Here is a 21,673-nt window from a genome sequence, read left to right on the forward strand (position 1 = left end):
TACGCATAACTTTCGGACAATTCTTGTCCTGCCAAATCTATTAGGTTACTTCCGCCTCGGAAGATACCGTTTTATCCAACATGCATATTGTTTTAAGCGCGATCTCCCATACAAATTTTCTGCTAAAATGTTAAAAACGAAAATATTCAATTAACCATACTATTTGGCAAAAGGATCTAATGTTTACACAGTCGTGGCAAAACGTCATCGGAGGGGTCGTTCTCGCCCAGCCGTATGTGTGAGGGGGTTCATTTTTTTTTTTTCAGCCCAACACTGCTATCATCTCAAAGGCGCTTGTCTCATGGATGGTAATCGCATAAAGGAAGCGATCCTGAAGGATGGCTTCATTGTCATTGAAGCTGGCGAGGTTGGACAAAGGGTGGATGTTTTCAGGGGGAAGAAGTATCCATTCCTCAAAGAAGGCGGTCTCTACTTCCTGAAGGATACTCTTGAAGATACTGTATGCTTACTCTATTCATACCAAGAGACACTTTTCTAATTCTGACATAGAAGGTTGTCGAAACCGTTGAGTCTTTATTTAAGCGATCTGGCCTAGGCATGTTCACACTTTTCGGGCCGCATCCCGACACAGCGCGAGCCCCGTTAAATAGGACCAGCGACGAATTACTTGTCGTCAACGTCCTACATTGTGGTCCAGGCTCGAAAATTATATTGTACGAAAATAGTCACAAACACTTCTTGGATGCCAGGCCTCCTGCAATGAAAGAAGATGATACTGGCTTCCTCGAGAAATTAAGGACTTCCATGAGAAAACCGGGCATTACGGAATTAGAAAAAACATTACCTGCCGGTGGTTTGTAAGTTTATTCCCTCTTTGTGCTTATTTGCGCTGAGACAAAGATAGTATTTTCCTGGATGGCCGGTTCTTCACGACTATTCTGCAAGGTGTTGTTCTTGAAGTTGCCTTCGCGGATGAGAAAGAACTCAATGAATGGAATCCGATACAGCTTCCAGGGTCCCCAGACCTCGAAAGCATTGTGGACAGCATGGAACGCGAGAGGATCAAAATAAACATAAAATTTGTCAAATAGCACAATATCAGCTTAATTATTAGACAGTGATGCACCATTTATCCCAATATTAAAAAGCTCCCCCCCATGATCCATCTTGCCGGAATATGCGGCGGTAGCAACCACACTGGGTGTGTTCGAGTACCATTGAGGAACTGGATGAGGATACCCCCAATATATTGGATTACTGGAGAATAATGTTCCTCTGGGATAAACAGGAGGGTCGGTCGACAAACTAGACATAACCGTGAAACCATCGTTCCCGGGCAATGATGGCGTGTCAGATGAATTTGACCCTAGTCCAAATTAGCGCGAGTCTATAAATATGATGGGAAATTAAACAACCTTCCGCTGCATTTATAGTTTCAAGACCATCCTTTCTCGTGGTTCGTTCCAGATTCTCAATAAAAACTGGGTTTTCCAAATGTGTGACAGCTTCTGTCGTCCTGGCGTATACATTATCCGTTTGACCACACCAAGACAGTGCCCGTTCAAGCTCATCTCTCGCTCTTTGTAAGAGTTTTTTCTTCCGTGCCTTAGCTTTCCGTTTGAAGAGCTCGTTTCTATCCTTCTTCAAGCATTTATCGATATGGATTTCGGCAGAGCGCACGTCCTCAAATTCATGGTTACACTCACAACTACCTTCAGCCTTAACATCTGCGGAGGCGTTAGCGCGCAGTTTGGGCGAATATTGGGTCAGGACGCAATACGAGTGCGGAAGTGTCGCTTCAGTGATTTTTTCTCACTGTAAGTTTGTCTGTCGGTTCTACATTCTGGATGTGGGCATTTTAGCACCAGTGAATTGGTAGGTTCGTTACGCTTTGTATCGTCCTGGTCGGCCACGTTTGGTTCAGCGTAAGCTAACATTTGTTGCAATTCTGACATCAACTGTTGCCATTCGAGCGTAAGCTCCCCAATGCGAGCTTGGATTGACTGAGATGCGAGTGTTAAGTCGTGCATGTGAGCTTGTATTGTTTGCGATCGAAACTATCCAAGGTCAGCGCATCCAACGCGGAGGGAGCGGAGAAAAATGAATCGCAAACCCGGATGGTCTCAATACGCCTAGATAGTTCGGGACTTTGGCACTGATTGACTGATGTTTCGCACATTTTCGCCACTACAGCCATAGGATGGGTGGGGGAAGTAGTTGAAAGGTTAAGGTGGGGTCGTATGCGGGAATTGACTCGATCTTCTGGCAGCATCACCTGACCGGTATTGACCCAACTCATCATATAAGAAACTTCCCCTCCAACCGTAACCTTGGTTCCCTCTTCGTCTACAGATATAATGCAAACAGCATACCACACACAGTAACGGTATGTCATAGATGAAATGTTTCGGTGACTCATTTTGCTGACACGGTTTGAGATGCCATCCGAGTGCGATGCCTGTGGTGGAACGGGGAAACAAGGCAATTTGGCCTGCGGCCTGTGCAACGGGGGAAAGAACAAGTTACAGCGCTATACGTTGGGGCCCCGAACGTAAATAGAAACATTGGTCGGAGAGCATTAGGCGGCAGAGCAACCACATCAACAGCAACATGTGGATCAGTCGAGAGGCAGAGCTATCATTCGCCTAAATGGGCTTTGTGTACTTGGTTACAGGTCAGAATGTACGATATTCTTGATACCCCGCAAAAGAAAAAATATGACGCAGCTGATCCTGAGTTCCCAGATTTTGGTGGAAGGAATCTGCATGACGCATAGAGCACAACCTGTACCGCAGAGCACAGCCTGTACCGCAGAGCACAGCCTGTACCGCAGAGCACAGCCTGTACCGCAGAGCACAGCCTGTACCGCAGAGCACAGCCTGTACCGCAGCGGGAAATACAGCGGTTGGTTGTACTTCACTCTGCATGAATGGTGAAGACAAGCCCTGGGTTCTCCTGGCAAGCACTTGAGTAAGCGTAGGGGTGAGAATTGTGGACGGATGGGCAATCCACAGACAGGGCAGCAAATGACCCCTTCCCGGAGGCGGATTGTGAAAACGTCTGACACAGGTGCCCGGAAAGCAGGAAACAAGGGTCAAGCTTGTAAACACACTTTTTCGGCTGATGGGAGCACCTAACAATTGGGCAACTGCATCATCAACGGGCACTTTTGGCTTTGGTTCCTGACTAAAAGGCACTCCAGCCTTCAATTGTGGGTGACCAGCAGCGTCCTAAGTCCTAACCGGTCAGATGCTCGAGTCGGATCAGAGAGTCTTCCGCACGCCATATCGCCCATGGGAGGCGGGAGCGCGATCGCTCCTGATGGCGTTAATATCATTCATTCATTCATTCTCACGAGCCTTGGGGTCTGTCAATGAATCTGCTTAGCTTCCTGGTACTATCCCAAGTTTTTAAGTACAACTGCGATGTTATTCATGCTGGTGAGCGTAGATGGATGCTCTTTGCCCAGCGCCATTTCAAGAACCTGGAGTGTCTGACGATGTATCTCCTCAGATTCGAGAGCACAACTCCAAGGTTGCTTATGCTGGTGAGTGCAGATGGATGCTTATGCAGCTCGAATGTCTGCCGATGCATCTGCTCGGCCTCCTCGTACTTGCCCAGATTCGAGAGTTCATTTACAACGTTCGTCATGCTTTTTTAGTGTGTCTGAGCAGCGGGCTGCTTCGTATATCTTAAATCGACACTGTACCCTGGTTTGTTAGATGAGACGACGTATGACCCAGCAACGGATATGCCGGAATAAGTTTTATCCAGCAATTGCCGAGGGTCATTTGATGACTAATCGACAGTGGCGCCCAAAACAACCGCATGACGCTCTTGCCCTCCAAATAACCTCTTCAGCTGCAATGTTCACCATTGATAAGCGCTTCCTTCACTTCCCTGCACTAACATGGGCTGTCCTTTGGCGCTACACACTTGGCCCATGTGTTTTTATATGGAATTTTGCTTTCCGCATATTGATCAGAGAACCTGCAATACCGTCACGCGATGCCGAAGCCCAGAAGCAGCATCATCAGCATGAGCAGCAGTTCAAGGTCAGAGCGTTTTCCGTAGTCCATTTGGGGATATATACTAAAAACACCGACAGACAGCATGCACAGAACGGCCACGGGAGCTTACCTATGTACCTATTCCAGGGGAATGGCGACGGAAAGAAAAACCAAATTGGCCTGAATCAGCCTTCCAGGTTCCCGCAGAAGTGCCTGATGGCACTATATACTATGTTACGAAAGGAAGATGGATCGATCAGGGGAGCACGGCACATATTGAGCTCCTTCCGTCGGGTCACATCGTTAAGTACCCTAAGTCGAATCCATACTGCCAAACAAATGAGGAAGAAAATCGCGATCGTGTCAGATTAGAGGCCGAAGTTTATAAGCGGCTCAACAATTCGTCCTACATCCCTAAGCTCATTGACTGGGATCCGAACTTGTGCTGTTTGACTTTGGAGCACTTGGAAAACGGGAACCTCCAGGCGTACGTCGGAAAACTTGTTGAAGTGACAACCGGCGACCAAGTGATAAACCACGTTCCCATCGAAGTTCGACGACGGTGGGCAGTTCAAGCAACCAGGGCAATAACCGTTGTTCATTCAGCTCAGGTTATTCACTGCGATATCACACCACGCAATTTCTTGTTGAATGCACAACTAGATCTCCGCATTTCTGATTTCGCTGGTTGTTCAATTTCTGGGTCCCCCCCTCTCATTGCACCCGGATCAAGATATCAACCACCGGGTTGGAATTGGAAACGCAAGGCAGTGGAAGAGGATGATGTCTTCGCCCTTGGCTCAGTTTTATACTTCATAATGGTTGGTAGAGAACCATATCCAGATTTGGAAGAGGAAGAAGTGCACGAGTTGTTCCAGGGGGCAAAATTCCCACACGTGGACCAACTCCCATGTGGAGAGATTATTCACAGTTGCTGGGACGGGACTTTTTCTTCTGCTGAGCGAGTAGTGGATGCCTTGAATGGCCTAGGTTGGGAAGCTAACATTGAGCAACAGTGGTGACTGCCAATAATCAGTTTCCTCAAATCACTATGCAGTCGTGTCTCAAATACATGATTCCCTCTGTAATTGAGCCTTGCTGAGAGTCTCAAAAATGGTCACCAGCTGTCCTTATCCCCCACCGCCTCGTGAGACTACTCTTCCGGTGTGCGTTGCATGGCGGCAAAGCGGCTTTCAGAGCAGAAGCGACTTTCAACGAGTATTACGATCGCTGTAGCCTTCGTCCCTGTGATTCGGACACATGGTCCTGCTCCTTGTTTGCCCGAGTTGTTCTTCCCTTGGAACAGGACAAGGAGTGGAGCTCTCCTCGAATTGCGGGCAGCCATCCATGATAAGAGTTCTTGTGATGATGTTGCACGTCGCGGGGCAACCTGAATAGCGCGTGGTAGATACAAGTAATCGGCACATGTCCAGGACTGGCAAAGCAAGGCTCGAATTGTTGTGTACTTAGGTCCAAACACGTAATGAATAGGCTCGGTTGAAATACCAACTCCCAGGTCGTGTCTGAACTGTTTTAATAACTAACGGGAGCGACTTCTTTGCCCCGCACGGCTGCCTTGAAACATGGTGGACGGGGACCCCACCAAGGTGCGGGAGGCGTTGAGCCGTTCTACGGTTCGGATGCATGTTAATCAGGCGTAATTGCAAAATCAAATGTTGAAAGGCATGTTCACCCTTGTGCAGGGCCACAAACCCCACTTGCTCATGGACTGATACAGGCGGGAAAGTTGGGCCGATGGCTTGGTTCGGCGTCCAAGGATAAGCTGGACACTACCTGCCGGAAGATTGCATCATTCGGCCCCGATTGATTAATGAGCCGGAAACGTTGAACATGACGCTGATGTAACGTTCACGTCTGAAGCATCTTAGTTAATCATGTTGTGGTGAATTGAATGTGGTGAAGGTGGCGTGGGCGCTGCTGTGCAGACACTACCATGCTGTGCAGGCGCTACTTAAACGGTCAAATTATACCAGGGAACACGGGTAGGTGCATCCTTCAGCCGCCATTGAGTTGAGAGGTCCTGAAAGCCATGTAGAAACGGTCCCGGGGCAAACCGCCAACAACTGTGCTGTGCTCTGGGCAAAAAAAAAAAAAAAAAAAAAAACTAGTTGGTTGCGGTCACAGGACTCTGTAGTAGATGGGTAGTAAGTAAGTCGGCACCAGTGATGGCCATCAGTTCCAGCTCTGCTGCGTGGTTTGTGAAGAAACTTGAAGGTACATTGGTAGTTTCACGCTAAACTATTTCTAGACTGGAGGTGGGTCTCCCTATCTATCTTGTGTACCGAAACCGCGACGGTCTTAACGCCTTCTACTGTATCATATGAAATGCAATGTATTCAATAAATTTCCTGGAGCTCTGTCATGATGAAGGATTGTATATCATGCGACCAATATGGGTTGCCGAAAGATAAGTTGCATGAGCGATTGCGAAGAACAGAACACACATACGTCAGACCGCGGCCATGCCATCGTCTAAATTTAACTTGCTGTCTACTCCAGGTATGGGGTAAATTGCTGGAGTGCGATACGCGAGGCACAACAGCTTCAACCGGGAAGCTTTGTTTTGTCACAGGTGAAGGTCGTGTTGCGGGGTATGTTCCAGTACCTGCTGGATGATGACTGGTGAGAATGGTCTTCTTGGAGGGTAGTAGTAGGACGAATCTAGCAACTCATGAGATCAGTTTACGAAATAGTTCCTCATAGTCCGAAAATGGCTCTGTTCAAGCCGCCTTCCAGAGGTAAGTCACATCCGACCGCGTGGACGGGTTCATCCATTTTCTACCTCGGAAATGAAGATCAAATGGTTCAGCCCATATCCGTTGTGAAAATTGGTGTTACTGTATACAACTTTCAAGCATGTCGTGTCATCAACGGCGCCGTCATCTCATTCCACGTATACGGTTCGGACTCAGTCAACCTTGTCAGCCAGCTGCAGTCTTTTGTAGCGAGACAAAGAGGGTACAAATACATTATGTTTTGTCTAAGCAACATCCTCGCTAAGCCATTTGACCTGGCTACGCTATCTGTCTCAATTGTAAGTAACAGCGGTAATAATAGTTTGTTTTGAGCGGTACTAACATGAGAAAGCTCTTCTGGGTCGTCACTGCGGTATCCTGCATACTTTGTCAAATACAGGCTGACTCGGCGAATCTGTTTCCTTCATTCGCATGGTGGTCGATCGTTTACAGCTTTTTCCTGATTGCCGGAATTTTTTATTTGACAGGAACTGATGGGCTTGTGAGATATCAAGTCGCGATTGCTGGGTATCTCGGGGCAGGAATAGTACTGGTCACATCTTCCGTGAATTCGTTAGCATATTCACCTAGTGGTGCTAGAGTAGCTGCCACCGTAGGATTCATAGTGCTTTCCATGGTCATGGCTCGTATCATCTCCCTGCTCCCTCATTGACTTTCCACTAATATTTGATAGATTATATGGCTACTATACTTTGGCTCGGAGCAGTCTTCCAAACCGCGACAACTTGTAGACTCTCTCTCTGACACACCTTCTTCAATAAGAACTGAGCGGGGGGCAGAACCGTTGCCAAGCCCCCCGAAAACCCGTCAAGGATGGCCGTACAAGGCGACAGCCTTATACTCTTACGATGGCAACCCCAAGGACCCAAAAGAGATCTCATTTGCTAGAGGAGAGATTTTGGATGTATCTAATATTTGCGGGGCGTGGTGGCCAGTGAAGAAAACTTCAGGAGAGGAAGGCATCGCACCAAGTAGTTATCTCATGCTGAGATAGACGTAAATTATCTTGGCATTATGGCTTAACTGCCAAGTGTGATGAGTCATGCTGTAGAGTTTTGTACTTTAGAGAACAATACATATGTGCCGGTATTACTCCCGGTGGAAAGTCCGAAAGGGAAATATAAGCCTATGGCACATGTACATTGTCTCAATCAGGCCCATGAGTCCTTGTCATCCAGTTCCTGCTCTTGACAGTTTGTTCTATTGCTTCGCTACGGTTTCTCGTACTCTATCATTCTTCACACCATTACGTATACAGTACTATACATAGAACTCTTTTCTTTCGAAAAATAACTTTGTTTGATTCGTCAGTAGCGCTAGGTGCTCTATTCGGCTGTGTGTGGCCAAAACTTGCTCCACGATATGTATATAGCGTAGCCTGGACCCGTTGCTTTTGAGGGGCATCCATCTTTCAGCTACGGCCAATACTGATATGATACTACGTGCGTTAGTACTGCTTCTGACCCCGCTAGTTGCGGGATGCACCCTCAACCCTCAGTTTGGAATATGGATGGTCAAGAATTGTGACACAATATGGAAAGCCGCCATCGCTCTTGGTATAAACACCACTGATATTCAGAAACTAAATCCTACCAGAACAATGGATTGGTATATTACATCAGGGCTAGAGTATACAGTTCCATATAATGCGATGGTCAAACCGCCTGCTACATGGGTTACGACTGACAGCTGTGTCCCGAAGCTACTATTGCGCAACACAGCCTGTGGTCAACGCAGCGAATACGGCAGTGTGCCATCGTCGTATGAAACTAAGCCTTGTGAAGCAGAAACAAAGACTGTGACAAGTCTTCCGATTGCAGCGACCTCAACAATTACGAAGACCATCACGATCCCAAGGAACTCGAGCTTCAGCACCACAGCAGCTGTAACACTCTCAACATCGACATCTCCAATATGCTATGCCAGGCCGGATAGAATAGCAAAAGAAAAAATGGAAGTATTGACATACTCACGCTGGGCTTGTAAAAAATTGGCTGAAGATTCACCCATACTGCAAAGTAGTAATGACAGTATTGCAGTTTCCCTCAGGGTATCGTCCTCTAATTTTCACTATTTCGCAGTGCGTTGGCTAGATACCTCGTTTGGTCCACATCGAATAAGTCCAAATTGCACTGACCTCATATTTGGAGTCTGGGAACGTTGTGAGTAGTTTTCACGAAGCTTCCAGTTGACTTATCTACTCACTACTTTTGTACAGGCAATGGTGGAGGAGAACAAATATTCCAGGGCTTGCTTTACGTATATCAACCACTCCAAGCCGAGCACACAATAGCTTGCACCGGCCGCACCGATATACCTTGTACTATGAGTTGAGCTACGTGTTATTCATTCATTCATCCTCTATCGCACCAGTGAAGGAAGTCGCAAAACGTCAACTTTAGACCTAAAGCACATGTACAATCTGTGCCTAGCCTTTGTTCATTAAAGGCCACGACTTCTGGTCGTCCAATTTCTGCACTATACAACTTGGGGTGCATTCTGGCTGTTCTTATTTGATAAAGACTGTCCCAAACTTAAGTTGGTAATTTATTAATACAAGCTATAAATTTCAGTTAAGATATTAATCGAGACGCCCTCTTTGGCAAACCATTGCGGCGCTACATTTTCCATCCATCCATCTCTTCATTGTCTTCAGATGCAAGTATTTAGTAGCCCACATACAGAGAGGGAACGACCGAATACAGACCATAGCAATCCAGCCAACACGTCGAAAATGACAAATATGCAGAATAAAGGGACCTCTGTTACAAATAATCTGCCCGAATATTCAGATTGGAGCCACAAGAAGCTTCCAGAGGCTCCTACTCCGGCCTTAGTGGAGACGTCGTCAGACAGCGTCCCACTGCATCCAGGCTTTAGACCTGGCGCCAGAGATGTTGTGTTTTGCCACGTAACCAACCCGTCACTCTATCTTAATAGACTTAAGTAAACTTGGAAGCCGGTATGAGGGGCAATTTCGAAAACACGGAATTTTTGAAGTTACCAATTTAGGGTATTCTGGTAGATCAATAGCAGACAACGCATGCAGCACATATTATATGGAGAAGACATTTATTGATGCATCCTCTAATAAGTTATGAGCACCATAAAAGTTTGCTCACACATCTAACGAGAAACATATTAATACACTATAGACATCCGTTGAAAGTAAAGGGCAGCGTCATTGTCATCACCCTTCGAAAGCTTTTTGGATTCCCCCCCTTGACTCCTCAGCGCTGTTCGGTACAAGTCTTCAACCTCTTTAAATTTGCCTTGCTCTTGATAAATTGCCCCAAGTTTAAGCACTACTGCCATTGTTGTCAAGTGCTTGTGGCCAGCCAAGGTTTGGAAACCCTCAAGTGCTTTTTCGCAGTGTTTCTCCGCTTCTCCTAGCCTTCCGCGAGCTTGAAGTGCATTTCCCTTATTGTACGTCACGATAAGATATAGAAGCTCATCTCGCTCCTCCGTCTTGTTTAGGCACTCGCTTGCCCAATCGTACTCTTCATCGGCTTTGTCATAATCGCCTTGAAGGACGTGGACAGTGCCCAGTGCGTTCAGAACCAGGGGAAGCAGATTATGGTTAGTCTGTTGGTATCCGTCAAATGCTCTTTGAAGCATCTGTTCAGACTCTTTGAATTGGCCCTGGTCTCTATGTATAATTCCCATGTCCAGGACCACAGCAAGGGTTCCTTCATGACATTTACCAAGAGTCGTCTCAGAGCCGTTTAAAGCTTTCGCACATACCCTTTGAGCCTCTCCTAAGTTGCGTTCTCTCATGTAAATCGCGGTGAGCTGTTTTGCTGTCTCTATAGTCCTTTTATTAGCAATGCCATGCGTTTTCTCGAGGCCCGAAAGCCCCCAGTTCAGCATCCTAGCTGCATCCTTTAGCTTTCCTTGGTCCTTGTAAACAGCCCCAAGGTTAAGCACTGCGGTCGTAGTCGACAAATGGTCACTTCCAACGACCTTGACGTAACCCTGAATGGCGTGTCTATATACTTCAACGGCCTGTTTGAGCTTACGCTGTTTAGCGTAGACAACCCCAAGCTCATTGAGGATGCATAGCACAGAGAGTGTTGGATTCTTGGTGCCGGCCGTGATACCCGCCAGGGACTGTACATAGACCTCTTCAGCCTCCCGCAGTTGGCTGCTTTTTCGCAGAAACGACCCAAACTCGAAAACCATGGATAGGGTAGTGAAATGCTGGCGCCCAAACGTCTTCTCCAAGCCGCTGACTGCCTGCTGGTAGATCCCCTTTGCCTTGTCGAATTTGCCCTGTTCGCAAAAGAGATCCACCAGGTCGCGCACTATAGTTATGGCTGACTCGCCATCCTGTCGCAGCGCGGGTATGAAATCATCCATTGTCCCACCGAGAACTTCTTCAGCCTCATCAAATCTTCCCTGGGCCCTGTACAGGCCGCAAAGGTGGCGTACTATGGAAATGGAGGAGATTCCGTCATGAGGTATGACTTTGCCGCATGTCGGAGCGTGCTCGGAAGTCATTTCGGTTTTCTGGGCAGACATGGTACGAGTGAGTTGATGCTAATGCAATGGTGACCTGGATCTAATTGCGGTAGTTGCAGCTTGGAGAGCCAGGCTGTATTTATAGTTCTTTTAAAGAAGATCATAAATACCTATATATTACTACATATATGAAAAGTAGATATTAGGTACATGTTAGACATATCCATGGGTTGGTATACATCCACGACGGGCAACTTCCTTTGCCTCTCTGGAGTCTCCAACAGGCAGTTCTGCCTTCTTCCGCGCGGTCGAGGCCTACGACCAGGCTGTTCGCAGGGGTCCCTAAGGGCGGACAAAACGGGAGCTGCTTCAGGACGAAATTAATGTGGTGGGAAAGCAACGGTAGTTTGTGGCAGTTCAAGCGGCTACCAAATCCATGGCGGCTTCTTACGCGTCTAGAATTATAATCTCTCGGCCTAGGGAACGAGACATTGCTGAGATTGGGGGAGCCACAATCGGCATCCGACACATGGGACACCGTGAGGTGGAGCGGTCGCCCGCTATTTGGGGTAGCTGGCAGACGCCCCAGCAAGTTTTACAGAAAGCATGGCCTGGAGGTTGTCAACAGACGCAAATTCGCAAGGGTTACTAAACCAACCACAGGGTGTATACAATAAATCGTCAGCCTCATAACAAATAGGACAAGTGTTCCAGTCGTATTGCTTAACGCAAAGTTGCTTCGTAATAATCCATTAGTACGTAATTTGGGTACTCGCTTGCTGACGAACACACCGTGCTTCTCAGCATCTCCTGCACTGCAGTAAAATCCTCCCCGCTGGCTCTGCAATGGGCGCAGTTTTCCCAGTCATGGGATCTTAGAAAGTGTACGATAGAAGTACATTTGTCGCAGAGGAGCTATCGAATTAGAAAAGCTTGTTCAAAGATAGAGCCTTCACATACAGATCCATAGACCCTGTATTTTGGTCCTGGCGTAAGGGTATTTGGGCAAAAATAGCAAGACTGCTCGTCACCAGTAAGATCAATTACAACTCTGTACGCGCGTCGTTGGGGCCTAATTGACATGGTCACACTGCATGGCCGAGCCAGGCTTCATGGATAGGTTGCTTTCAAGATGAGGCCATGCAATGTATTTATTGAAACAATGCAATCACGTTGCTTGTTTTGGCGTACTGTCCTACAATCGGCAGGGATAAGCCCCTTTTGGACGTAACGCATCAGCTCTCCATTTCAGTTTATAGATCCATATTTCGCACAAGACAGCCATAGTTCCCGCTAATAGAAGACACAACAGCATTACAACAGTGGCAACCGCCGCAAATGTAGACCACTGGCCGCGTCTCGTTATGTAGGTATTTGTTAGAGTCGAAAAGAGACCCATGAGCGAATGTAGGACGATTGGTCTTCAAATTAGCACCACACACTTCAATTAATCAGCCCTGGCGAAGACGTACATAAAGATTTGGCGGTTAACCCATATGTGGTTCTGTGATCGCCGGGACCACACAAAATATAGCAAGGCAGCGGCTATTGCACAGAGCATCGACGATATAACTACAACGGGGACGCTGTAGCTTGCGCCCTGCACAAGCCTTCCAATTTGACCTGCGTCATGTAGAGCTTGGGAGCGCTGGAGAGCGCCATATGCTGATGGGAAGAGCAGGTATCCGGCCAAAAGAAGCCAGGTGCCAACAGATGACCAAATGGACCAAACAAAAGGAATCTCGTAGGCTTCGTTAATCATTTTTCGGTACGCTTTGCTGCCCTCACATTTGTATGTCATTTTTCTGTCGTTTCCTCTCTATTTCTTGGAGACCTCTACAAATAAATGTACAGCGGGAAGTGCGCAATATACATATAAGCGCCACAGGGAGTGGAATTTGGACGTCATCAAAGATCTTAAGGCACTAGTAACGAATGCTAATTATAGCCGCGATGGGTGCGGCCTCTGGATATATTTGTGTAAAGACACCCCCGCTTGGAGAATGCTTTCATTTGACATAACACTACCCGGTAGTCTGCGTTGTCGAAGATGAACCCTAGGCCGACATCCAGTGTATACTCGGACACTTTCGAACTGGACGACTTGCTTTACCGTCTGTCTCTAGAAGCTTTACAGTCGGAAAAAGAATCACTCAGCGTAGAAGCCGCTCTTCTCAGGGAGAAAATAGGCAAATACAATCATGTTATCTATATTTGTAGAGCGGTAGAAAGAGAATTGGCCAGAATGTATCAGCAAACGATAGATCAGGGTAATGCCGAGCGAAATAAATGGTTTGCCAACTGCACAGCATTTTAGGACTTTGTTTGAAGTACTATGTAGACTTACTCTAAACAATATCTATGCTTTTTCTGAGGGTCCCTCCCTTTCATCTGCAGAGCTTTGGACATGGAAGGTAGACTTTCGTGCCCTAGAGTCATCCTTCAACATGAGACGTAGATCCCCCAACGCTGCAATAATGTATTCCAATATCTCCAAGTACTCTTCCTCTCTCGTTTGTGGGGTTTGACTATACTCTTCACTAGATTCTAAGTCTGCATCATCGACGAACTCGGCCAAACTTCCGGTACTGTCAGTTGGAGACGAGACGGTAAGTGTTTCATCAGAGTCTGCTATAAGTCAGAGGTTTTTCTCTCATCAAGCTTCACTATACTTGACGCCGTCAAGAGGAACTCACCGTAAATTATGTCGTCAGAGTCCATGTTTGAGAGCGTTGATGGTCTTCGCTGATGGTGTTCGGTGTCCAATTAGCGAGAGTTGTCGTATCTAAACACCAGAGCTTTATGCCCAGCTGTAGGAGCGTGAATTGGCCACCAGAACAGACTAGAGACGAATAATGCGAGAGAAACAGACCATTCTGGCTGATTCGCCCGTTGAGAAATCCCCTTCGACGTTTTTCGCCAACGAAATGAGCCAAAATATGCCTAAGAATCCTACCCTATTTAAACTAAGTGTGTCAGTATTTTTTCGTCTTTTGCATTTCTAAGTCCAGTCGCAATGAATTCTTTGCAAAACTTGGGTACCGGTGCTAGCAAGCATTTGCATCTTTTGCCGGACCTCGTGGCATTTGCTGTCGCTGTAAGCACGGGATTTATGCTCGGCACCGGAGCTTCCAGAAGAGAGGGAATATTCTCGGTATTGATTCCAATAAGCTTTTTATCGTATTTACTAATTTGTGTTTAGCTTGAGACACATTTGAGTCCTCGCAGCATCCCAAATCCTCTTGATATCGTGGAGGGTGGCTCTGATGTAGGTTCCAAAATTATAACCGCTGTAAAAGCCAAAGCCACCGAAGCAGTTGATGTCATCAACAAAGTCATGCCCCAGATTAAACTTGGGTCCGCCTACGGATGTTGGAAGATGGCAGATCAAGAGACCTGCTTATACTATCCCATGTTTCTCTATGCAGCTGCTTTCGGGGCGGCATGTATAGTTCTTTCATCCGTGCTACATTACTCCATGAGAGAGGGATCACGTAGACGTCACCTCTTCCGAACACTGTCCCTAATGTGCCGTACTCTTGCATGCGCGCTTTTCTCCGTCTGCCTCGTTTTCGCCGTCGGCTCTTATTACGGCGTTGCGAAACCTCTGCAAGCCCAGTCAGGAGGGGATGTGGATAGAGGGTTAGCATTTATTGTTTCCATCAGTAACTTCATCATGACTTTTGCAGTTCTTGTGTATGAGTGTTATATTTACAGTCGACAGCACGACATTTGACCATAGATACATAGGGACATCGGTATTATAGTTTGCTGGTACAATTGAGAATAATTGACTATGATCTTCATCTATCTCGACCTGCAAATTGCCTGCAAACCTCTTTTTGATGAACCTACGGAGAATGCCCTGGCAATATATGTTTCAGCTGAGCGGCGCGGCAGTTTGTGTCTATAGAGGCGGTCAACAAACAGCCTGGGCATTCACACAACAGGGAGACAGAATGAGTGTGAAAGCAAATTTTAGGACCAAAACGATCATGCCAGTGTGCACCGACCCTTCCGAGCTACCTGTTCCGTGCAGAAGAGCTGTTGTCGTACAACGGTAGTAAATTGATCTCTGTGACGAGCTGAGACTCAGAGTATCTTGATGTGTGCATGGGCCAGCTTGGTGAGTCCTATTAGCACTTGTGACGCGAACAGTATTGACCAAGATGAATCGCCTTTCATCCCCATGTCAGTAACCACCACCCCGTTGGGCCAAAAATTACTAACGGATGTGCAATAGTGCTGGATGAACATCAAGCTGGTGCTACATTCAAATTGCAAACAATAATCTGAGCCGGCAGAGACTACTCAGTTGGCATCGCTATCCCATCATTCAACATAAGAACCAGTCGATAAACCTACTGGGAGCGTGGAGGAGGCCGCTCAAGCCGCACGCTCATGGCCTGCAGAAGAATGTGGCCCGCTACATGCGCCAACATGGACCCATATCGTCCTTGACCATGCCCTGGTGACCACTTAATCGGCGTATTCCACTTTGACCTTTGCCATTGTATGGAGCAGCTTTTTACTTCGTTTTGCCGACAAAGCCAGTTACGGATTCGATCGATCAAAGCCGCAGTGGCTACTCCAAGTGCCCGCTTTGTTTTGTTTTCCGGCTACGGCGGGATTTTTCCCGAGTTACTTCATTGTTCTCGGCTCGTCAATCGACTCGTGATCATCTTCTGGGGTTAAGCGATCCCGGCCCAAACGGCTCCACCTCGACATCAAGGCTGTAGCTCGTCAGACCTGAAGGTGAATACTTCACCATTGACGCTAGGAGCATGTTGAGGTAACAAATTCCCCTCATGTGTCTGAGCCAAAGAGACTCAATAACCATTTGAAGAGGTGAGAGCTCTGGGCCTTACTTGCAGCCGTTCATCCATTTTCTGGCAACAACGATACCAGGGTGATGTGGATACCGTAGGCAACTGCCTGTCAGTGTTGTATTGGGGGGGGGACTGGGTGTATGTTTGCTAACTCCTTGTAGCAGAAAGATGAAACACACCACATTGTCGGCCGGAGGGCGTGAAACAATTGTGCTTAGCGCTGCTGGGGGTGGGTGATCTAAGAGGTTGATTCGGTTTGAGGGGCTGGCAGAACCAAGTTCGCATGAGTCAGCCCTGCCAGCCATCCTGGCTTTACCAGAGAACCCCTGGACCAACAGAAGATACCCGGCCATATAGCCCTGCAGGACTCCACCTACTCCACCCACACTAAAGATGGAGACCTGCCCCCAAAAATTGCTTTCTGGAGCCATTTCTGGACACAGGCTAGTTGTTGTCTGACATCTCAATGCCATTGTTTCTTCCGGCCATGTCCGCTGCGCTGACGATGCAGGGTGATATGGAGACACACAAGGGGGTTGTGGACACGACATGGTATTGAGTTTTACCCTGGTAGGGTGTCGAGATTATCCTTGGTGGGGTGTAAATGCGGACATTTTGTTTTCCTACATGGGCTTGAAGGCTTTGGCGAACTTTGGTTCATGGAGCGAGCGGCCCTGACCTTTGGGGATCAATACGATCCACAGAGCTCGGGAAACCGCTACCGCACCCACCCCAGTGAAATAAGCCAAGTACAGTAGTAGGGATCCCAGAATGGGGAGTGGGGCTCTGGCAGTTTGTCACTCTTCAGAGAGGAATGTGCGTGCTGGGGTGGGGTGAATATTGCCCCCGTGGCATTACTCAGGCTACACCTTTACACCCCCGCAGGCGTCAAAATATGGCTGAAATGTTAACAAATGTCCAGGGTCAAGTTTAGGTTATCGCGCCCTTTGCCAAGGTTGAGTGGTGGAATGATTCAGATCTCTTCCATGACATGGCATTTTGTGAGGTAATGGAACTGTCTACATTTTCCTGCTATTTTACTAGTGCTACCTGGGAACTGTATAACCCGAGCTGCATTCTGATACAAGAGTATCAACAACGTTACACTTCCGGCAGTCTTGCTCACGAAGTGAAGTTCAAGTTACGTTGTATTTCCAGAACATCACGCGTAAATTCCCATCAGCATGAGGTTGTGGATATGACGCCGAGAGACTATCCAAACTTTTCTTCGTTGGAACAAAAGCAAAAAATAAATAAAAATAAAAATAAAGATAAAATAGATTTAGACTTAGTAAGATGCTCGAAGCAAACTGGTGGATATTCGATGTGAAATGGAGACCACTTTGGCGTATATTATCTTGGGGCTTTATCAGTGCCTTGCTTTTCCCCCTTCCCTAGCCCTACTCATGAGTCTTTCTTCCTGCGCTGAACAGACAGCTCCCATGAAAATCCTCCAGAGCCGAACGACCCCCCCGCATAGGGAATACTTGAGTTAGATTGGCCTAAAATGCTTGTGAGAAAAGCCTCATCATGGATCATGACTATACTTACATCCGGTCCAAGCAAACTTCAGATTGTCTTTGCATGACGTGATTGATGACGTACTATTCTGCACGGGAGTCACGACAGTGTCGTGTCCAGTGTTTATCACACTTACGAAATACTCTATACCAGTTGCTTTGTTAGGGTCGGGGAATGTGTAGGCAATGGCATCGCTTCTGTTGAGTTTCCCATCCAAGTGGTTCAAGTCAACACCAAGTCCATTGGCGATAGAACCACAGAAGCTCGTCGTTATGTAATTGATATAATTCAAGTCCGGTCGAAAGTCCAAAGGAGTTTTGTCACAACATAAATCTACCTTGCTGCGAACAGTGGACGCTAAAGCCGCGACAGTCGCGCACATAAATGAATTGATAGTAACAGCTCTCATTTTAAAGCTTAATGCTCTCAAATATTCTTTGCTATCATAAGAAAGGCTTGCTGCGTTTTAAATAGGAGGGGTCCCGGCTTAAAAGACTAAGCGACTAGCTTGATGAACAAAGATTTGACCTAAAGTAGCTTCTCGCACTATAATGCCATGATGGAATCTGCTGTGCAGTCAATTCTGGCCCTTCGGGTACCATCTGACACGCTTCTGATTGTCAGAACCACCAATACTATTAATACAGCATCGCTTTATTAAAAATACGCCGCTAAAATGACTTCTAAGTCCGTCTGTCTGATAGACAGATAAATGGAACCAGCTTTTTGAGGTCGTAAGCCATTTTAAGCTGCCACTTTAAGCGATAAGGAACAGCACCTGACTTGAAGTATAATTCCGAATGACGGCCATAAAAAGCTCAAGTCTTTCGCTCAAATAAACCTAGGCAGCATCTTTACCATTAGGGACTATATTAGGCGAAATCTGGAACAGAATCAGATAGTTTATGGTCGAGCGTTCTTCCCCCACTTACAGCTGCAAACTTTGGAGGATCAAACAAAGCTGCTGCTCCGGAAAAGACCTCGCGCTGATCCCCTGGACCTGGGGACTCTATACGTCTCTCAACCCAGGCTTTGCGACACCCTCCACCTTGGTCCACACGCGGATATCTCTCCAAGTGTTCAAACTATGCAGCAACCGGAAGAAAGGCAGTGGCCAGGTGAGCAATTCACGGCTGAAATCTTTTTAAACCTCTGTAACTAACACTCCGTGCTTGTAAATGACGTCCAGATCTCAGCATCTCCAACCCCACCAAAAAACATCGTTCCATACAAGGCAACACGTTGCCTTCCATTTCCCCGTTTACCAGCAGAGATAAGGATCATGATTTGGAGTCTCGCTATGCCCGAAGCTCGCTGGCGCAACCATATTCAACCAACTTACTATTCTCAAAAGAACTGTGCGACAAAGTGGAGCTGGATGGTTGCATGACGCCGCCAGCCATTCGTGCGGTCTGTCGCGAGTCTCAATGGACCTGTGGTCAAGTTGGCAGCCTGGTTCATAACATTTGCGGCAGTAGGCGCAGCGGGTGGTTTAATCCTGCAATCGATGAAGTGTTTACCAAGATTAATCGGCGTGAGAGCCTGCCACTGCTGATATTTGCTTGGCGATGGGAAGAATAAAATCTGCTTGATACTTGTTTTGTTAGGATACTCAATTAAATGACATTGTTTTCTTGTGCTATAAAGTACTCTGTGTGTGGATTCAACTACATGTACTAGTTCATATAACTAGCTACTTTAACAGTCAACATAAAACAAAAGACGAGCTTTGATTGAACAGGACCCTTAAATTTATAAATTATTACTGTATTTATATGATAATTCAACTATCTATTTAGCTTGCCTACATTCACCCACTGGAGATGCCGTGTTTTGAGAATTAAAGGACACATCTGTGCCAGGCATAGGAAATAACAGGTCACGATTCTCCGACGACGAGCAAGCGTTATTAATGTTTGCAGCGAAAATTGTCGGACGTTGAAGAAATTTAGTAGGCAAGTTAGGTTGAGCAGGCGATTGTCCCTCTATAGTAACATGGGCACAATTCATATACATTTCACGATTTCCAATAGTGTTAAACCAAGTCCATGCGAAAAGAGCGCTTCCGTTTGGGGTGTCCTCGGGTAGAAGAAACTCCCAGCTGGGCTTTAGAGGGCATTGCCCAATGTACGAGTGAATTACGTTCCATGTCTTGCCCCCATCAAACGACAGAGAGGCTTGACAACTGCCGCCGCCATGCGTTGCGGAACCAACGAGCGTGAAATTATACGTTTTCCCAGGCTGCCAGGTAGCAACTGATTTTCCTTGGGGTGACTCAAGTAAGGTTTGGTATCCTTTGCATGGGTAGTCACCACCAGACGCCAAGAGCGGACTTGTCATGCTGTAGTCGATGTCGGTTGTGTAAGGATTGTATTTGGACCGTAATGCCGGCGGCCAACTCAATTGCATATGGGCTTTTGAGAGGTAGCAAAATGCAAGTAACATGGAAATACTGCGTGACATGCGCGGTGAACAGATTCAGATACGCATTGGCTGGGTCGATGCTACGACTGTGCAAGTCACGACATGGCGGCTCCATGATGAACGTTTGCACCCTGCTGTTGGTGATCTTTGCATCTCGATTATACCTGTAGAGTAGTGTGAAAGCGTCTACTATTTATTATTGTCGTGTGGGATGTAATAATTTTTTTGCACAAATTATAGAGTTCTCACAGCCGGAATTATATAATAGTGCTTCTTCATACTCATGCTTCCGCCTTGGCGGAGATGTGCGCAGGTTGTCCATCGCCGCGGTCCACCCGCTTAGAAGCCGTTGAATTCGCGCTTGATTGAGGCGCGCCTGATTTGCGCCATAGCGCGTATGGCAACGCGAATGTGTTGTCGCGTATCATCGTCGGTACACGAGAGTATCTACACAATATTAGAGTATGAGTAAACCAGCACGTGACGAACCGAGCTGTCCCGGGCGAAGCTAGCGTAGCCTTCGTTCGACCAAGTCTGCAACTGAGTTGATGTTTCACTATGAAAGATATTCAGGAACCCTTCGACTTGATCAGGTGTATCCGTCGCGCTAGTGGGCTGGGTGCCTGCCTTGGCTATGTTATGCTGGAGCTAGAGTCGCAACTGGCAAAAGTTAGTGGCCGCGATTGCTGTAACGCCAAATTTAACATGAAACCCAAGTCCAAGCTGCTTTCCCAATTGATCCCGCCAGTGTAGGAACCACGTGCGGACGGTCCCGCGACCAATGACAGCTCTCCAACAGCGCCCTCTCCCTGGGGCCGGATTGGCTTGAATCAGTTCGGTGTCCTTCCGACGTCCGACGACCATTGCACAGGCACCGCCAGTTGAGTATAGACGCGCCGCTAGTTTCTTTGAGGATATCGTCACAGAATTGCAAAATCACCGAGTCGTAGAGGGTGCGCAGACTAGCTTAAAAGAAATAACTTAACTCCTATAACAAACCATTTAGAAGTATCGGTTCATTCTATCCCTCTATTTCGTGTTGGGCTATAGCTTTGAAAGCCGCAAATCAGCCTAGATGACTTTCGATTTTCGCCAGATAATGCTAAATTTCTCTAAAATCAGGTTTACCAATAAAGTCCTTGCAAAGCCCGTTCACAAGCCTTACGGACCACGCCTGTTAGGCAAAAGATCATGCGGAACTGGCATGATGACGCGACTCGAGAACAGAATGAGAGTACGCCGACCCAAGCGCCGCCCCATGGCGCCCCACCAACAATAGACGCAAGGGCACTGATCGACAGCAAAGCGGCCAGTCGAAACAAAACCTGACAACGGTCACAAACACACACGCAAGGGCACCCGTACACCATGTGTGTAGCGCTCGGGCAACCCCATCTAAAGCTGTATCAAGAGCAGTCATCCAGGTAGCAACCCCAATGAATGCGCAAGCTGAACGCCCCGAGATCCCGACTTCGATGGAAACTTATACAGTGCAAAGAATTGTGCAAGGCGCGTGCCCATTTTGCGCCACTATAAGAGACCATTCGCGGCTCCGCGGAGGAATATTATATGTGTTCTAGACATCCCGATCTCCCTGCCGTAACACGCGACGCGAGCGCGCGAATACAGGAAAGCACTGGCGGGACGCAAACCTGGCCACCAGCAGCACAGCACACGCGAGGTGCGGCCG

General features: G+C 47.3%; 7 protein-coding genes across 7 annotated transcripts; 4 read left to right on the forward strand and 3 right to left on the reverse strand.

The window, feature by feature from the left end:
• Positions 1-301: 301 nt before the first annotated feature.
• Positions 302-1,052, forward strand: VFPPC_15000 (hypothetical protein; the record flags this gene model as incomplete). The annotated part of the gene is made up of 3 exons (XM_018292763.1): positions 302-460; positions 511-818; positions 866-1,052. The coding sequence occupies 3 exons, from the start codon at positions 302-304 to the stop codon at positions 1,050-1,052; spliced, it is 654 nt and encodes a 217-aa protein (XP_018137752.1).
• Positions 1,053-3,411: 2,359 nt separating this feature from the next.
• On the forward strand, positions 3,412-4,993 carry VFPPC_12061 (protein kinase-like domain; the record flags this gene model as incomplete). Its single annotated transcript, XM_018290059.1, has 3 exons — positions 3,412-3,603; positions 3,684-4,016; positions 4,070-4,993. 3 exons carry the CDS (start codon positions 3,412-3,414, stop codon positions 4,991-4,993), a joined length of 1,449 nt encoding a protein of 482 aa, XP_018137753.1.
• A 2,077-nt stretch (positions 4,994-7,070) lies between these two features.
• On the forward strand, positions 7,071-7,742 carry VFPPC_17457 (high osmolarity signaling protein SHO1; the record flags this gene model as incomplete). Its single annotated transcript, XM_018294616.2, has 2 exons — positions 7,071-7,370; positions 7,422-7,742. 2 exons carry the CDS (start codon positions 7,071-7,073, stop codon positions 7,740-7,742), a joined length of 621 nt encoding a protein of 206 aa, XP_018137755.2.
• Positions 7,743-9,889: 2,147 nt separating this feature from the next.
• Positions 9,890-11,269, reverse strand: VFPPC_12062 (TPR repeat protein; the record flags this gene model as incomplete). The annotated part of the gene is made up of 1 exon (XM_018290060.2): positions 9,890-11,269. One exon carries the CDS (start codon positions 11,267-11,269, stop codon positions 9,890-9,892), a length of 1,380 nt encoding a protein of 459 aa, XP_018137756.2.
• A 2,299-nt stretch (positions 11,270-13,568) lies between these two features.
• Positions 13,569-13,930, reverse strand: VFPPC_17456 (hypothetical protein; the record flags this gene model as incomplete). The annotated part of the gene is made up of 2 exons (XM_022429164.1): positions 13,569-13,837; positions 13,906-13,930. 2 exons carry the CDS (start codon positions 13,928-13,930, stop codon positions 13,569-13,571), a joined length of 294 nt encoding a protein of 97 aa, XP_022285809.1.
• A 280-nt stretch (positions 13,931-14,210) lies between these two features.
• On the reverse strand, positions 14,211-14,548 carry VFPPC_16864 (hypothetical protein; the record flags this gene model as incomplete). Its single annotated transcript, XM_018294617.2, has 2 exons — positions 14,211-14,359; positions 14,413-14,548. 2 exons carry the CDS (start codon positions 14,546-14,548, stop codon positions 14,211-14,213), a joined length of 285 nt encoding a protein of 94 aa, XP_018137757.2.
• Positions 14,549-18,464: 3,916 nt separating this feature from the next.
• VFPPC_12067 (hypothetical protein) lies at positions 18,465-19,140 on the forward strand (the record flags this gene model as incomplete). Its single annotated transcript, XM_022428806.1, has 2 exons — positions 18,465-18,681; positions 18,749-19,140. 2 exons carry the CDS (start codon positions 18,465-18,467, stop codon positions 19,138-19,140), a joined length of 609 nt encoding a protein of 202 aa, XP_022284047.1.
• Positions 19,141-21,673: the final 2,533 nt, after the last annotated feature.

The sequence above is a fragment of the Pochonia chlamydosporia genome, chromosome 2 (genome assembly GCF_001653235.2).
Source record: "Pochonia chlamydosporia 170 chromosome 2, whole genome shotgun sequence".
Lineage (NCBI taxonomy): Eukaryota > Fungi > Ascomycota > Sordariomycetes > Hypocreales > Clavicipitaceae > Pochonia > Pochonia chlamydosporia.